Genomic DNA, 16,579 nt, shown 5'->3' on the forward strand with positions numbered 1-16,579 from the left:
AATTCCAGAATTTTTCCCTCATTCAAACACACACAATAAGAATCTGGATTATGTTCATAAGGATCAGTGGTGGCAATGCCAAATGTGCTGATCACCCCTTCTAGAAAATGCAATGAATGAAATGATTCCACCATTTAATTACATGGACAGGCAGCAACTACTCAAAATGTTGGCCAACAATACTCAACAGCTTGCCGTTTCCTTGAAAGAAAGACAAATGCAGGTTGAGGGTTAAAGAGCAGTTTTACTCCTACTTTATTCTGTGTGAGACTGGATTAGAGCTGTGGGTGTCTGGTTCAACTCTAATCCACGAGTTTACATAAGTGGTTTGGAGTGGACGCAGAGCTGGAACCCAAAGGAGCCTTTTGCCCTGTCAGGTCCACTCAGGTCCCGGAGGATGTGCCCCCAGTCCTGCAGACCCCTCACCGCTATCTCATCAGCATATACAGGGACAAGCTCTTCTTCCTCTCTGTCATCCAGACCGAAGTCCCCCCGCTCTTTGTCATCGAGTCCCTGCACAGAGTGCGCAGATGCATTTCAGGTGAAGCACATGTCTTAATATTGGCCTTAAAAAGTGGAACAAAACTCAGACAACCGTTGGCCGGCTTACGTCACTTCAACGTTCACATTAATGGTGTGAATGCAAACAGAAAATATCCCTAAAGGTGTGTATTTCTTAGGAGAACTCTCCTGAACTGCTTCGTCCTACAGCGCCTCCTGTCATGGACCAGCCAGCAATTTTAGACTGTTCTTACTGGCCTACATGACTTGACAAGACCGCAGTAGATTTACAGTGAAGCAGCTGGGTGGAAATGTGACAAGAAGTGGAGGACTTGGGGAGAGTGTCTATTTTTGTTTTATCAACTGGTTCCTGATGCATTATGTACCATTTTCTTTTGATTTAGCATTAATATTTGAATTATATTTTTTTAAGTGACATTTGTTGAAACAGATCTGTACTGATCAAGTCATCTAACAATAACTCTTACTGTCTGTCACTTGAACTTGTGGTTACAAAGAAGTGACATCTGTTATACCCAACAGCTGATGAAGTTTCTCCACCCCCAGAAAAACCTAAATGAATGGAGAGTATGTGTGAAAGCAGCTGATCACATTTAATTTCCTTTTTTAGACAAATTTGTGACTGGGAGCTTGCAATTTTTTCAAATTCCCGCCATTTTTCCGCAAAAAATGTCATCAGCAGAAGCTGTGCTAAAAGTATTCACGGCATAAAGTAAGTCTTTTCAGACAAAACTCGCTTTATTAAGAAAATAACTCATTTACGGTCCTGTAAAAAAAAAAGGGATTTCGGTATGTTCTGTTTTTTGGTGAGTGGTTCAAATTGAGTGAATGTGTCGTCTGTAAATAAGTCGCAAAAAAACACCAGACCGTTACTGTGCCAATGCTGAAGTGCTTTGTGTGGGACAGACGGTGGGAACAGCTGGTTGTTTGCTATTGGAAAGAGCCTGCTTGTATGTTTTAATCCAAAATGTCTTCTAAACTGTAGCCATATTCTGAGTGAAACTTTAACCACCGGGTTAGTTAATATGTATATTGCCGTTATGTGGCAGCGGAGAAGTAAGTGTGGGTCGGGGATTGGATACGAGTTCCATGTGAGCCCAGTCGGTGCCCTGTTTGTTCTCGTAAGTAAATGCCCAGTGGAGAAGTTTCACAAAGTTTGCAGCCCAGTAGTAGCCGATGAAGCTGGTAGACCCAGTCCCCTCTGCCTCTTTAGGAACCTCCAAATATATCTTCTAGGTTTAACTATCCTAGGGTTCGAGTTGTTCCAAATAAATGATGAAATTAGCCTATCTGGTTGTTGAAAAGTTGTCTTGGGTATGAATGTGGGAATCATTTAGAAAAGGTAAAGAAATTTAGATAGGATTGTCATTTTAACAATGTTGGTACGGCCCGCTAATGAAATTGGCAGTGTTGACCATTTTTTGAAGTCTTGTTTTGTTCGTTCTAGCAGTAGTTTAAAGTTATAGTTGTAAAGCCCCCCTATTGTGTGAGACTTTGATTCCTAGGTATGTGAATGCTTTACGTTCAAGTTTAAAAGGGAAGTTGGAATAGTCTTCACCAGTGTGGTTAATTGGGAAGAGCAGGCTCTTTGAGTAATTTATCTTGTAGCCAGATGGACGGCGAAAGTTCTCTAGAATAAGTAGCAGTTTCGGTATAGATTCTATTGGATGAGATATATATAGCAACAAATCGTCCGCATAGAGCGATAGTTTATGACATTTACCACCTCTGGAAACGGCTCTGATGCCATCCTCTGATCTAAGAGCAATCGCGAGCAGTTCCATTGCCGGGACGAAGAGGGGCTGCAACCTTGCCTGCAGCCCCTATGAAGTGGAAAGAAGTCAGACGTCACATTATTCGTCCGTACTGCAGCTGTCGGTGAGCGATATAACATCTGTATCCATGACCGGCATGATGGGCCAAAGAACAAACCTTTCCAGGGTAATAAACCTGTATTGCCGTTCTACACGATCAAACGCCTTCTCGGCATCCAGGGAAATCACTACTTCTTTCTGATTTGTGGAGTGTGGCGTACACAGCACATTTGAGTAGGCGGCGCATGTTGTAGAAGGCCCGTCTGCCTGGTATGAAACCAGCTTGACCCGGATCAACGGCCGTTGGGACCACAGCATCAAGACGGGTGGCTAAAATTTTAGATACTTTAATTTTGATCAGACAGCTCAGAGGCACATGAAGCTCTTTCACTTATACGTTGGTTTTGATTCGTCACAAATAAAATACATTATTAAAGGTATTTAACATTTAAAAAAAAAAAAAAAACAATCAAACAAAAACAAACAATACAATTAATATATTCATAATATTAATACAAGTTTTGTTTTTCAGTTTGAGGCATCAGTCTATTGCAGAAATAGGCAACTTGTTTGTTACTGAGACCAGGAATAATGGGTCAAATAAGGCTTGTTGGTGGTTCTGAAATATGTAAAGACAACTTATTAAATAGGTAACAGATAAAAAAAAGTTTCAACGCACCCCTAGCAGAGAACTGTATATAGTGTTACTTTTTAACAGTATGTCTATATTCAAGTATTCAGTGTTGCACAGATCACAACAAAACAGAAAGCCAAGAAAATACAGAGGACTTGAAATGTTTGGCCCCATATCACAGCTGGCTTCTGTTCTTGATATTCTTTGCTCCAATTTCTTTTATATCTTCCATTTGTACGAAGAGGTGTCACCCAATGAAAACATTAGAATCTGATGAGGTACAAATGGACATTTACATTTAATTTTTATCTGATTTAACAAAGTTTTCAGTCCTGAAGTTGGATTAACATAAACCAATTAAGAACACAGGTCACAAATTCAAGTGGAAAAGAATAAAAAAATTTAAAAAAAAAAATTGTTTTCTTCTGACAAAAACTTCAAAATAAAATGATCTCTTTCCAACAAACCACCTACCTTCCATGCATTTTAGCAATGTTGTGTCTATCTACACCCCTACGAGCCACCAGTTGCCCGTCACTGATGTAGCTTGCAAGACAGGTTCAAATAACACCTGCAGGCCTCTGCTCATCAAGTCTGTAAACTCTACACACTTGCAGAGGAAGACAGAAAGGCACTCGTGACTTGACGCAGCTCCTCACAAACTTCTGAGTACCACTGGCACGGTAAAACATTTAACAGCTGTAACAGGACTTGGTGAACAGACGCTTTGACACATTAAAAACACGTGCGCTTAATAAAACACTTTGGTTTCATAACTTGCCTGCTAAATTAAATCAAAGCAAAATTCCAAGAGGAAGAAGCAAGATGTCGACACGAATGCTTAACGGGTGTTAGTGCAGCCTGCTGCTGGAAGTGTCGGAGCCAAAATACATATAGAAAAAAATCCCCAAAACAACTGACCATTAAAAGAGGATTGTACATTTAGATCCCTTGTTTAAAGACAAAATGATCACGTTCCCTGATGATTCCTTTATGGCCATTTATAGGAAACACTTGACTCCCTTGTAGTTTAGTTGCACGATCCTCTAATGCCCCCTAGTGGAGAACATGGAGACAGGCAACCAACTATTAATAGGTAGGAAATGATGGGTGGATAGATAAAAAAAAAAAAAAAAAAAAAAAAGTGGTATGGACTGGTTACTGATTGGAAACCAAAAAAGGTTGTGGCTGCAGAGTGAGTACAAGGTTTCAGGCTGAAGGAAAAGTTTTCTGGGATTCCTCAGTTGAAGTCAGGTTTTTCTGGGAAGGTGCAGCCTGTTTGTCTGATGATGACATTGGCGGAGTAGTGAGCCGCCTTCACACACTGCTCCAGAGATTTCTCCTGGACCAGCTGAGAGAGGAAACCTGCATCGCAAAGGAAACGCTTTAACAAGAAATCGAAAGAAAACTCAGGACAGAAGCAAAACAACCAAGAAATGTATCTAATAAAAAACAGGAAAGTCTCACCTCCTACAAAGGCATCACCTGCACCGTTTGTGTCAACAATGTCCTTGGGGTCAATCTTTAGTACAGGGAAAGTCTTGACCTTGTCACCTGAACGGACAAAAGTAGAAAAATTATACTTTGCAGAAAACTTCTACAAGAGACATTAGAGAAAATGAAATAAAACTAGGAAATCTTACTTTGAGCCATGACAGTCCGATCCTTCCCCTGAGTAAAAACTACAATCCTCTGTCTCTTTGCGTTTTCTTTTTTTAAATCCCGAGTTTTCTCTGCAATTTCCTCGATGTCCTCAGTCTGCATACAAAACACATATTTACACAACCAGTTGACGACGCACAAATATGTGGAAAATGCAGCGTTGTTCATGTGCAAAAGCAGAACAAGACTGTCAGTCCGCTCACCTCGAAGTCCTGCTGTTTAGCAAAAGTAGCTGCCTCCTGAGAATACAAAAGCATTGCGTTTTACTCTTCAACATTTTGCGGATATTAACGACAGTACAAGTAATGTGTGGAGAATGTCCATTCAAAGTGTGGCTCACTGTCTCATTGCCGAACAGCACGTCGACGTAGGGCAGAACCTGCTGGAGGTTCTCCTTGAAGAACTCGCAGATGAAGGGCGCAGAGAGGTTCAGGCAAAACAGCTTGTTATTTTCAGACGCGTGCTTCGCCACTTTCAGGATGGACTCCAGAGAGACGGTCAGGAAGAAACCCTGGAGGGAAGGGATGACACTGGGTCAACACTAATCTGCTTTTTATATATACATATATATATATATATATCTGATGGTGTCTAATGAATCATATACAATAAGGTCATGAACAGAGCCATGCACCAGTACGTGACCTGAGTATCAGAAGCAAAAGCACAATCAGCCGTATTTAATACTCACAGCAATATAGAAGACTTTCGCTTTCTCCACCAGCTTCCAGTTTTCTTCCAGGTCTAGATGCTTATCCTTCTTATAACAGTTGGCAGCGGCTAAGTTGGCGACCAGAGACCTGAGAGGAGGAAACAGCAGGAATAGGGAGTTATATACAGATATGATCATGTTGAGGGAACATATGCTTTTGTATTTCAAATGCCCACCTGTCATCTCCGGTGATGAGAGCTGCACATGAGCCTGTGGGCTCCTCCTCTTGCTCGTAGTAGCGGGCGTCGATGTGGGCCTCCTCAGCCTTCAGCTTCAGGGTCTTTCCGAACTCGTCTTTGCCAATGCAGCCAAAGAAGGTTCCCACAAGATGGGGCTCTTGGATCATCCACTGCAGACAGCAACGACAGCTTGGATCAACACCAGCTGATTAACTCCGCTCACAGAGGCTAACATTTACAGTAAAACTAGTGTGTGTGTGTGTGTGTGTGTGTGTGTGTGTGTGTGTGTGTGTGTGTGTGTGTGTGTGTGTGTGTGTGTGTGTGTGTGTGTGGCTGACCTGTGCGATCTTTATAGAGTTCTGTGTGGCTCCTCCAGCGTGGTACTCAACCTCAAACTTTTCCACCAGCTCCTCAAATCTACACACATAATACAAACAATTATTACGATAATAAGAAAGTGAATCTGTAACTCTCCCAAAATGTTGAACTGCTCCTTTAAGTCTTACTTTTTCTTACACTGGAAATGTACAGTACCCAAGTACAATTTAGAGGTCATTTACTTGAGAATTTCCATTAACTATCAGGAGTTTGTTTTTTCTTCTATTCTCTCCCAGTACTCGACCAAATAGATCATGAATCACTTGTTTTGTTAACAAGTCATTTTGTGGGGATTGATACCCTAAAAACAGTTTATCCATCATTTTACAGCCACAGCCTTCGTAAGCACATGTTGACAGTGCTTTTGTAATTACTGCAAGTACAAGTATGATTTTTCATGCAGCACTTTTACCTGTAACGGAGTATTTCTACACCGTTGTATTGGTAATTTTACTCAAGTAAAGGGTCTGAATACAGCTTACACCACTGGCAGGGGGAAGCCTCATATTTCCTCCAGGTACAGTACACAATATATGCATGACTGACCCGATTACACAATCTGAATCTTTTACGTCTGTTATGTAATCCATAACACAATGACTACAGCCACGCTTTGATGTTCTGCTTTGAGCTAAAGCATCTCTAATACGCCATGTCAGGCCGTCCAAATATAGCTGGCGTATCGACCTGTATACCGATATGTGTTTGTGCGGTTGATGTTCAGAGATGTCGTGGGGAACTGTAACCGGCCCACTGCTGCTAAAGGCCCTGAGACTCAGCCAAAGGTTGCAGAGGGGGAGTCATCTGGGAGATGGGAAGAAACATGGAGTAGGGGTGACTGTCTACTGTTGGAGTGATATCACTGTTGCAGTCGCGTCCCTCAAGCATTTTCACCAGGGGGGGAAACCGTCAGCACATTTGGAGTCACTACCTGAGCACTAAAACAAGCGAGGGCACGCCAGACTGACAGGTTAGACGTGTGTGAACTCCCACCTTCATGTGGCCAATGACTCCTCTAGTAGGACCAACCCCCACTGATCTCTAGAGTTTAGTATAAATCGTTCCCTGACATTAATGGAAATCATTTCTAGGATGTAAAGTGTTTATGATGTAAACATCTGGCTTTATCAAATGTCATTTATCCTCAATAACATATAAAGTGTAAATGTGAGTATATAAAGGCAGATGTTACTGAGGGACAACCTGTGGATATATATATAACTGTAAAGAGTCAGAATATATCAGTTTAAACACAGTCACATACGACTGTCTTATCTCCTGCTGTTAAATGTTTGCTTTCTGGCTCTTGTCTCTGAGGGACTGGGAGGTGAAGTGTCCTGGGTTGCTATTGGATGAGACTGTCTCACTGCGCTGTGTCTGCTGCTCTGCCAATGGCCGTCTATACAGGGACAGAGGTCAATCATGGTGATTTCTGGTGTGCGCCTGTTTTGACTGGCCAGCTCCAGATCGGAGAGGCGCAAACGGGATGAACTCAGACGCAGTATTTTTCCTCCCTGTACTGAATAGAAACCCTGTGAGAAGGTTAGGTCAACTGACTGAGACCTCAACCACAACCTGTACAGCAAATGTTGCGATATTAAGGATACGTACAGTGGTTTGTGTTTGTCCTCCGCCAGGATCTGATCGTTGGGTTTCAGTCTGTACCTGCAAATAGTCAAAGGAGAGAAAAAAAAAAGAGGGATTATTTTCTCAGTCATCAGACATAAATTCCAGAATTTTTCCCTCATTCAAACACACACAATAAGAATCTGGATTATGTTCATAAGGATCAGTGGTGGCAATGCCAAATGTGCTGATCACCCCTTCTGGAAAATGCAATGAATGAAATGATTCCACCATTTAATTACATGGACAGGCAGGACTTCCATTTCTGCTGACGCTAATTATTGGGCTGCTCTGCTGTTTCCTGTGCTCTGCTCTCCTTTATTGTCATTATCTTGTTTCTCCATTGATCCAATTACATCAAATCTCTCTCTCACTGATACCAAAAGTCACTTGAACTGGTTGTGACTCAGCTTTATGGAGATTTCGCAGTATCAAAAAGATGGATTTATTAGTATTATTTTTGCTTAAACGTACTGGGGTTAATGGAAATGGTGGCAATCATTGTGTGCATTCATGTTTTGGAAATAAAGCAGCAGTTCAGGAGTCGCCAGCGTATGCATTATTTTATTTCCACTCATTATTACTCAACCGATCAGAAGTGAGGACTACAACCTCTTGTGACTACTTTCTTCAACTGCTGCAGTCTTCTAACTTACTTGTCCAACAAGTCTTTGTCCACAACAGCAGAGATGTCCAGTAACGGGTTTCCCATCCCGAAGAGAGCATTAGGGCTAAAACAAAAAGACCAAATGTTAAAAAAAAACAAAAAACAGAAACACACCTCTTAAATAGCTGCTTATAACCTGGACTAACTATCTTAATTAAATTGGCCTGGCAGTAATAACAGACATGTATTGTAGAGCTCATGCTGTCTTATCTCATTTATACAGATATATATATATATATATATATATTATAATAATAGTTCAACTGGATTGAGAGTCTGTTATGGCTTTAGACTGTTCGATTAATTCAATAATCAGGCGGCCCTCGTTTCAGCACTGCATGGAGATGATTTTCATGGCCTTGAAAATACATCTTTGTTCAATCCAATAACTGCGCTCTGCTTTTATCCCAGTGTTGAGCATTGATTTGCAAAAGCCACAGCGTTGCCTTGTGACTTCGGTCACATGTCTCAAAAGCTTCAACACACACAGAAAGAAAATCAGAAATGTCTTTTAGTTTAATGGAAACATGCGTGACTCATCTACAAACATTATGAAAAAATGTGGTCGTTGGCCTGGATTTAGTCAGTCGTGCATGCTATGACATGTACAGCAACGCAACATCAGGGAGGCAGCAGCAGTGTGTGTGTGTGTGTGTGCACTCTTTTCAGAGGCAAAAACTGAACACGGGGTTTGAATATCACAGTAAATCGTAGTCTCATGACGCCAAAAAGCACCATTGTAAAACAACACGGCGACATTCGCTCCACAGGGGCTCAACAAAATGAGACTAAAAGGCACCTCTGCGCTTTGTGTCAACACATAACAATCCCTCTGGAAACCGTCTTACACATCTGAAACAAATTACAGCCGTTGAGTCAGTCTGCAACTTGTGAGTTATTGTCCAGACTTATTGCTGTCGGCAGGAATGATCTCCTGTATCTGTCCAGGAAATTATGCAAAGTAGATGGCTTTTTATCACCAACAATACAGAAGATGCATCTCGCCAGCAGATGCCACACCCTTACTTCCATCTCCAACAAGCACATACATCTGCCAGTGATGATAACCGAGGTGGTGCAGGGAACCACGGCCATGCCTGCCTGTAGATCAGCTCTCCACATACGTCAACGTGCTCTTACCTTGCAGCAGACATGGTGTCCCTTTCTGTGCGCACCAGCTAGACAATGACAAGACCTGTTGAGTAACCCTAAAAACCGGCTCAGAAAAAGCTGAGCGTTCAAAAAACAACAACAACAACAAACAAAAAAAACTTCACAATTTCAGGTCGAGATTATCTGCTTGCACCGGCAGCTCCTCCTCCTACCCGGGGCCGACTGATTGGAGGCATCTGGAGGAGGAGGAGGAGGAGGAGGAAGGGCCACAGCAATGTGTGTGTGTGTGTGTGTGCGTGTCGGTGACCGGCTCGCCTTTTTGGGGCTAAATAACGCCGTGAAAAGCGCGCTGAGGAGAGACGCAACGATACAACAGCTGGCTGCGGTTCAGTTGAATATTTATCAAGCTGCTATCCAATTTCTTCAGGGAGGGAGGGAAAAGAGCTCCAAAAACAACATGACACATCATCGGCCATTTGACCGCTGTACGCTTCATTGTTTGTTTTTTGGTTTTTTTTGGGGGGGGCTGTGTGGACCAGGGGTGCCATGACCAGTCCAAGCAGCTCCTTCCTGCAACTTTTTTTTAATTTTTTAAATATGCACCACATGCGGTGGTCACGTTGCATTTAGATTAGATATTGGCACGCTTACGTGCCCCCCCCCCCCCCCCAAAAACAAAACAAAAACAAAAAAAAAAAACACCCTGCTGGAGTTTAGAGGACCTTCATTTAAACAAAACAAGTCACGCAGCTGACCTCGTGGGCTAACACGTTAGCTCTAACCCGGCTCTGCGTATCAGCATGTGACTAGATAACCAGACCCAAAGGACAAACCCGCGACCTCTCCTCCACCGCCGTGCCGGTTTTAAAACACGCGTTTAAATTTCACGACAGACACCAGATTGTCCAACCTCGACTCTTTCGTGCAAAACGTGCAAAAAAACCTCGATATTTGATTTTGCACGCTGGATGCAACCAAGAGGAGGAGGAGGAGGAGGAGCAGGAGGAGGAGGGTCGCGTCTCCTCGTTAAGTCACTATTTGAATTATTTTAAGGTTTCGGGTCACCTTAGTTTTGCGGGAGTCTTTTTGGTCGGAGACTGCGTCTTCTCCTCCTTTGTAAGTTTGAGTTTCTTTGCTTTCGGTTCTCCAGAAGCCATTGCTGAGTGGTCAAATCACGTCGGAGTCGTCTGGGTCGAAATGAGTTCAAACAATCAGGAACAGAGGATCCCCTTCTTCTTCTTCTCCCCGAGTTCAGACTTGAAGGCAGCGTGAAGCCTTTCACAGAGCCGCACCAATCAAAAGCCTTATATTTAGGTCAACTCTATTCGTGGAAACACTTGTGCCACCTTTATGGCTCTGGGTGGAAACGGTGGGTCTGGATCGGGAAGGTGAAGACACCCCCCCCCCCTCCTGCTCACCGATAGCAGAAAACTGACGTGCACCTGCACATATGTCTGATATCTAATCAATTGGGGAAGTATTTTCAGATGGGCTGCCAGAAAACGAATAAGTGAAGTACACCATTATGACGTGTGTACATTTTTTTTTAATTGACGTTGTATTTCATGATAAAGCTGAATATATATATATATATATATATATATGTGCTGTCACACCTCCCGCAGTTGAAGAGACCGTGTGAGTCACCGTAGTGTCCAATCTGCCCTCAGTCCAACATGAGAGGACGTCTTGCGGCAAATTGGAGGCGAGACAAGAATTAACATTGGTATTAAATCTCACATGTTGCCCCATTAAATTAAGAGGTAAAATTAATACGTACCGAGTAAGTAAGAGTCGAATTGTGTGGAAAAATAAAATACAACTTGACGTGATAGTTCAAGTTTAGGTTTAACACCTGCAAGACGTTACCCAGGGTGAAGAAAAAAAAAATCCATTTATGACCCCGCGTCGCTGGGGTGTAGCTGCCCGTAAATGTTGCCTGATTGAAAAAAAAAAAAAAACAAGAAACTTTACAATCAAACTATCGATCGGGTCAACGACGGGGTTTATTGATATTTAAACCGTCCGGAATATATTTCAACACCTGGATTACAGTACGCGGGCTTTATTATTGTGATTTCTTTTTTTTTTTAACTTGAGCTCGTGACTTTATTTTGTTTACGTGTGCAAAAATCCCGCAGGCGTCTCCTCAGCAGCTCGAGGCTTCGCTGCCATATTGGCACCAGTCAAATTGTTGGCAGACCCAGCTGGAGTCAGCAGGTAAAACTTTGAACGAACTGTGTAAACTTTGTACATATTACCCTCTGTTTAGAGTTTCCTCGTGTCTGTGACGCTTTTTAACTATCAAGTTTTTTGTTGTTTTTTCATTTATTTTCTTTCGTAAAATGTCAGATTGGTAGTCAGCCGGTTGAGTTACTTGAAGTTAATTTGACAGATTGACAGAACTTGAATATTAACAAGTGACACTTGCTTTGCATTGTTTTTAATTTAGGCACAACTAACTAGTGAGGAGTTATATATATATATATGTGTGTGTGTGTGTGTGTGTGTGTGTGCTGATTCAATCTCTGCTTGTCAATAACACAGAGCATCACTAACAACAACAACAACAAGCGCCTCATTGTTGCTGCTGAGATGATCCACAGTCTGTTCCTGATTAATCACTCGGGAGACATCTTCCTGGAGAAACACTGGAAGAGCGTCATCGGCCGCAGCGTCTGCGACTACTTTTTTGAGACAAAGGAGAAGGCAGAGGTCCCAGAGGATGTCCCCCCGGTCCTGCAGACCCCTCACCACTATCTCATCAGCATATACAGGGACAAGCTCTTCTTCCTGTCTGTCATCCAGACCGAAGTCCCCCCGCTGTTTGTCATCGAGTTCCTGCACAGAGTGGCAGACACATTTCAGGTGAAGCACGTGAAATGGATGTCTCCAGCGATCAGGCTTGCACTTCCTCGAGCTGACTCGGGGTTAAGTTTCAGTTTGGGGAACGAGGCAGATTACACAGTTAAGAGAGGAAGATGTTTGTTTTGTGTGTTTATACACAGACGCTAAATATGAGAACGGACCCAATAAACTGAATAGCTGCCAGATGATGATCTTGTTTCACTCCAGATCAGAGTTGTGTAGTGGTGCAGGTTTTTTTTTTTGTAGTGTGTTACATACTTACCTGAAAACAGTCACAGTTGCGTCTCGGTGCAGAGCTGACGGTAATCTTGCGGTCTTATCTGTGGTGTTATCTGTTCACGGAGACTTTTGTTTCCTTGAAGGCAGTTTCCTTGTTTGTAGTGTGGATTTGGGGAACAGCTAATGGAAAAGACAATCAGTGTTTTGTGAGACAACTGAAAAACCAAACGCATATTTCTGCTACAGGCTTTCCTTCGTGCGAGTTGAGTTTTAGCTTTCGAGTAACGGGTCTTTTTTTGTGGACAGGATTACTTCGGAGAATGCTCGGAGGGTGTTATTAAGGAAAACGTGGTGACGGTTTACGAGCTGTTGGAGGAGATGCTGGACAATGGGTTTCCGCTAGCAACAGAGTCCAACGTCCTCAAGGAGATGATCAGGCCGCCCACCATCCTCCGATCGGTCGTCAATACGCTGACAGGTAAACAGAGGTCGCCCTGACTCTGGGGTTAAAGGTCAGCCTCGCCGTCTGTGAACCTCTAAACTAAACTTCATGTCAAATCTCTAATGTTTATGTGTGTGTGCATGTTTTTGACTTTCTTCTGTGTGTTTTCCAGGAGGCAGTAATGTTGGAGACATGTTGCCAACAGGCCAATTGTCCAATGTCCCGTGGAGGCGAGCTGGAGTTAAATACACCAATAATGAGGCCTATTTTGACGTGATAGAGGAAATCGATGCCATTCTGGACAAATCAGGTACAAACAACCACTTGTTCAACCACCAGAGATGAAGAGTGTATTCATTGTTGACAGCAGTGTTTTCTTTATTCTCTACGGCTATATACTTATACACTCCTTCGATCTTTGTTGTCCAGGTACGACAGTCTTCGCAGAGATCCAGGGTGTAATTGAAGCTTGTGTGAGGCTCACTGGGATGCCTGACCTGACTCTGTCCTTCATGGTGCGTTCATTTCCTCTCAGCACTGTTTTGTTTTTTGTTTTGTTTTTTTATTTTACTGCAGTGGTCTTTTTGTACGTTTTGTCCAGGTGTAAAATTCACACACTGTGTTTTGTTTTTGTTGACAGAATCCTCGCCTTCTTGACGACATGAGCTTCCACCCGTGTGTGCGGTTTAAACGCTGGGAGTCGGAGCGCGTCCTGTCTTTTATCCCGCCTGATGGAAACTTCACACTCATGACCTACCATGTCAGCTCTCAAAAGTAAGAACAGACATCACTACGTGTCTTATTTCTTAATACGTACAGACTTGGCTTTTGTTCTGCTCACTAGTAAGAACTGACGAAAACAAATTCAATCAGTTTATCATTTTTCTTTTTTTTCTTTTTTCTTAGGTTTCAGCCTAGAAAAGTAGATTGAAACTCTGGTTTTATTTCTATAATGACACGTAATAAACACAAGCTGGTTGACGTCTATGTCGTTCTGCAGTCTCGTAGCCATCCCCGTGTACGTGAAGCAGAACATCTGCTTCTTTGAGACGGGATCTTGCGGTCGCCTGGACATCACCATTGGACCCAAGCAGACCATGGGGAAGACAGTGGAGGGTTTGATGGTCACTATCCACATGCCGAAAGCTGTGCTGAGTGCCAACCTCACAGCCACGCAGGGAAACTACAGCTACGACATCGCTACCAGGGTAACCAGTCAAATTGGTCAGCAACGTAACAATATAGCTGCCAGGAATTTCAGACCGAGGGTACTTTAGGAGGGTTTTAGGAGCTGTTGGAAAAAGAACCCTCTGTTTCTTATGTCTGCACTAGAGGAACTGAGGATGATCGTAGTTCGAGGAACGCCGTTTTGATTTTATTTAGCTCCTACTTCAGGGTAGGTACTTTCCTGGCAGAAGAGGAACTATAGTGATGTGAATATACAGTGTTTAGTCGAACATATGAGCCAGTGCAGCACCTGCAACTGCCGTTTTAGAAAACTTGTGTAAAACCTAAGCTGTTTAAACAACGGCTCTTAATATTAGCCTTAAAAGGTGGAACAAAACTCAGACAAATGAACCTTTGTTGTTGTTGTATGTCGCAATGGAGTGACGTTGCTTCACCAACCGTTGGCCGGCTTACGTCACTTCAGCGTTCACATTAATGGTGTGAATGCAAACAGAAAATATCCCTAAAGGTGTGTATTTCTTAGGAGAACTCTCCTGAAGTGCTTCGTCCTACAGCGCCTCCTGTCATGGACCAGCCAGCAATTTTAGACTGTGACTTGACAAGACCGCAGTAGATTTACAGTGAAGCAGCTGGGTGGAAATGTGACAAGAAGTGGAGGACTTGGGGAGAGTAAAGCTAAAAAAAAAAATTCAAAGCATTTATTCTGTTTGTTTTGCTAGGTGTTGGTTTGGGACATCGGGAAACTCAACCCGCAGAAGCTTCCCAACTTGCGCGGAAGTCTGAGTATGCAGGCGGGAGTCCCGAGACCTGAAGAGAACCCCTCACTCAACATCAACCTGAAGATCCAGCAGCTGGCCATATCAGGTAATCCACATTGCATGACCGCTTAATCTTCTAACTCTGACAAGTTTAAGTCCCAAACAATTTAACTAATGAGTCTTTTCAGCCCCGATTACCTCTCTCTCCACCTTTGTTGAGGATATCCGGTTTGATGTTGTCAAAGTTGATGTCATCGATTTTGATCTCCAACGCCTTTTCTTGTCTCCCCTTTGTGCAGGTCTAAAAGTGAGTCGTCTTGACATGTACGGAGAGAAGTACAAGCCCTTTAAAGGGGTCAAATATGTGACTAAAGCAGGAAAATTCCAAGTGCGGACCTGAGCAACGACTATCAGAGGCCAAATGTTAGCAATCCAACGTGCCAAATCGGGGTCCAGCTTACCGCTGACTCCGGCTCGTCGTTATTAACGAACAGTTCAGCATTCTAACAGTTATTTATTATGTGTTTGGCATTACGTAAATATGTGACCGGATGGTTTTGTGGCCTGTAAAGGGAAGCCTTAATAATCAATGTGACTCTGTTGAAGTGCTATTAATTTCTGTCCAGTTTAAATGTGCTGCATTGTGCAGATCATTCCTTTCTATTTGGATTATTATTATTATTTAAATCTAAACACCTTCTGAGTGTCATCTAAGGGAAATATTTAGGTTTGAAAAAGAACACTTGTTCACCACACCACCTAACCGCATATTGCCTGCACGTTGCCTGAAGTAAACACACATGCCTTTAAAAACCTTTTTACAGGATATAAAGTAGCCAGTTAAATATACATATATGTTTATTTTAAAAACAAATCTAATGTCGTATCTACTTTTGAGTAGCTGCAGTGTGTCTTGAGGCACTGTCTTCAGTGCGGGTATTTTTGCACACTCACTCTTCAATGTGGCCTTGTTCGAGTCAGTGCTTTGTAATGTATCACTATAGCACAAACTGCATGTTTTGAAGACCTGGGGGAGGTATATTTAAAAAAATATATCATATTTGTGGTACATACTTTGGTGCACAACTATCTGCAGGGTGCAGTTAGTGATTCAGGCAGTCTGTTGGGAACAGTAGTGTAAAAATTACACATCTTGAATGCAACCTCTTCACTCAGCACAGCATTTGCACAATCAAGTATCCACATGTAAAATAAAACTTAAAAGCTGTTGTATGAAATTGAATTTGTATCTCGGTTTATAAGATGTCTTATAAAAGCTTTAAAATGTGTTCATGTGTGTTTTATTTCTACCCATTATAGCAGCATGGCAGTGGAGATGGTCAGTTTGTAGATCCACCACTTTGGGTTGGAAGGATTGCCAGGAAATATGCCGTGAGTTAATTAATCTCGCTGACTTTACGCCTTAATGTTTTTTCTAGCTCCACCATGAGGTTGACTTTTGTGGTTATGTGATGTCTTGACAACTGTGTGGATTACCATGAAGGTTGGTGCAGGCATTTATATTTCACAGTAAAATGTAAGTACGGGTGATCCTTTAGCTTTGTATGGCGTGCCACCAGCTGGTCAAAATTTACTGTCGTTTATTCTCATCTTGTCAGCTTCAGCTTTACTGTGTTTTCAGTGCTAAGTAACAAATGCTGGCACCTTACAATAATCCAAGATACATGTCAAACTTCAGCCTCACAGCACTGTTAATATGAACATCTCAGCACACTGGAGATGAGTTTTTAGCAGAAAGCATCACTGTGCCTCAGTAACCTCACTCATTTCATGTAG

General features: G+C 42.5%; 2 protein-coding genes across 5 annotated transcripts; one reads left to right on the forward strand and one right to left on the reverse strand.

Annotated features, from left to right (window-relative positions):
• Window positions 1-2,667: 2,667 nt before the first annotated feature.
• On the reverse strand, window positions 2,668-11,135 carry adka (adenosine kinase a). Of its 4 annotated transcripts, none has more exons than XM_069717916.1 (11): window positions 11,088-11,135; window positions 8,184-8,258; window positions 7,513-7,566; window positions 5,862-5,940; window positions 5,521-5,693; window positions 5,324-5,432; window positions 4,973-5,143; window positions 4,836-4,871; window positions 4,614-4,728; window positions 4,438-4,524; window positions 2,668-4,335 (listed from the first exon to the last, which is right to left on the reverse strand). In XM_069717916.1, the coding sequence occupies exons 2-11, from the start codon at window positions 8,237-8,239 to the stop codon at window positions 4,211-4,213; spliced, it is 1,005 nt and encodes a 334-aa protein (XP_069574017.1). In that variant the 5' UTR covers window positions 8,240-8,258; window positions 11,088-11,135; the 3' UTR covers window positions 2,668-4,210. The 4 variants fall into 4 exon arrangements, with proteins under 4 accessions (XP_069574017.1, XP_069574014.1, XP_069574015.1 ...); XM_069717913.1 differs by lacking the exon at window positions 11,088-11,135 and adding an exon at window positions 10,373-10,548; XM_069717914.1 differs by lacking the exon at window positions 11,088-11,135 and adding an exon at window positions 10,090-10,228.
• Window positions 11,136-11,213: 78 nt separating this feature from the next.
• Window positions 11,214-16,071, forward strand: ap3m1 (adaptor related protein complex 3 subunit mu 1). The gene is made up of 9 exons (XM_069717934.1): window positions 11,214-11,527; window positions 11,855-12,175; window positions 12,701-12,872; window positions 13,009-13,146; window positions 13,266-13,351; window positions 13,477-13,610; window positions 13,837-14,044; window positions 14,744-14,888; window positions 15,082-16,071. Exons 2-9 carry the CDS (start codon window positions 11,903-11,905, stop codon window positions 15,180-15,182), a joined length of 1,257 nt encoding a protein of 418 aa, XP_069574035.1. The 5' UTR covers window positions 11,214-11,527; window positions 11,855-11,902; the 3' UTR covers window positions 15,183-16,071.
• The last annotated feature ends 508 nt before the right edge of the window (window positions 16,072-16,579 follow it).

This window comes from Brachyistius frenatus, unplaced genomic scaffold (assembly GCF_029030835.1).
Source record: "Brachyistius frenatus isolate BFR_SWC_R1_liver_20210118 unplaced genomic scaffold, ASM2903083v1 Contig_183, whole genome shotgun sequence".
Lineage (NCBI taxonomy): Eukaryota > Metazoa > Chordata > Actinopteri > Embiotocidae > Brachyistius > Brachyistius frenatus.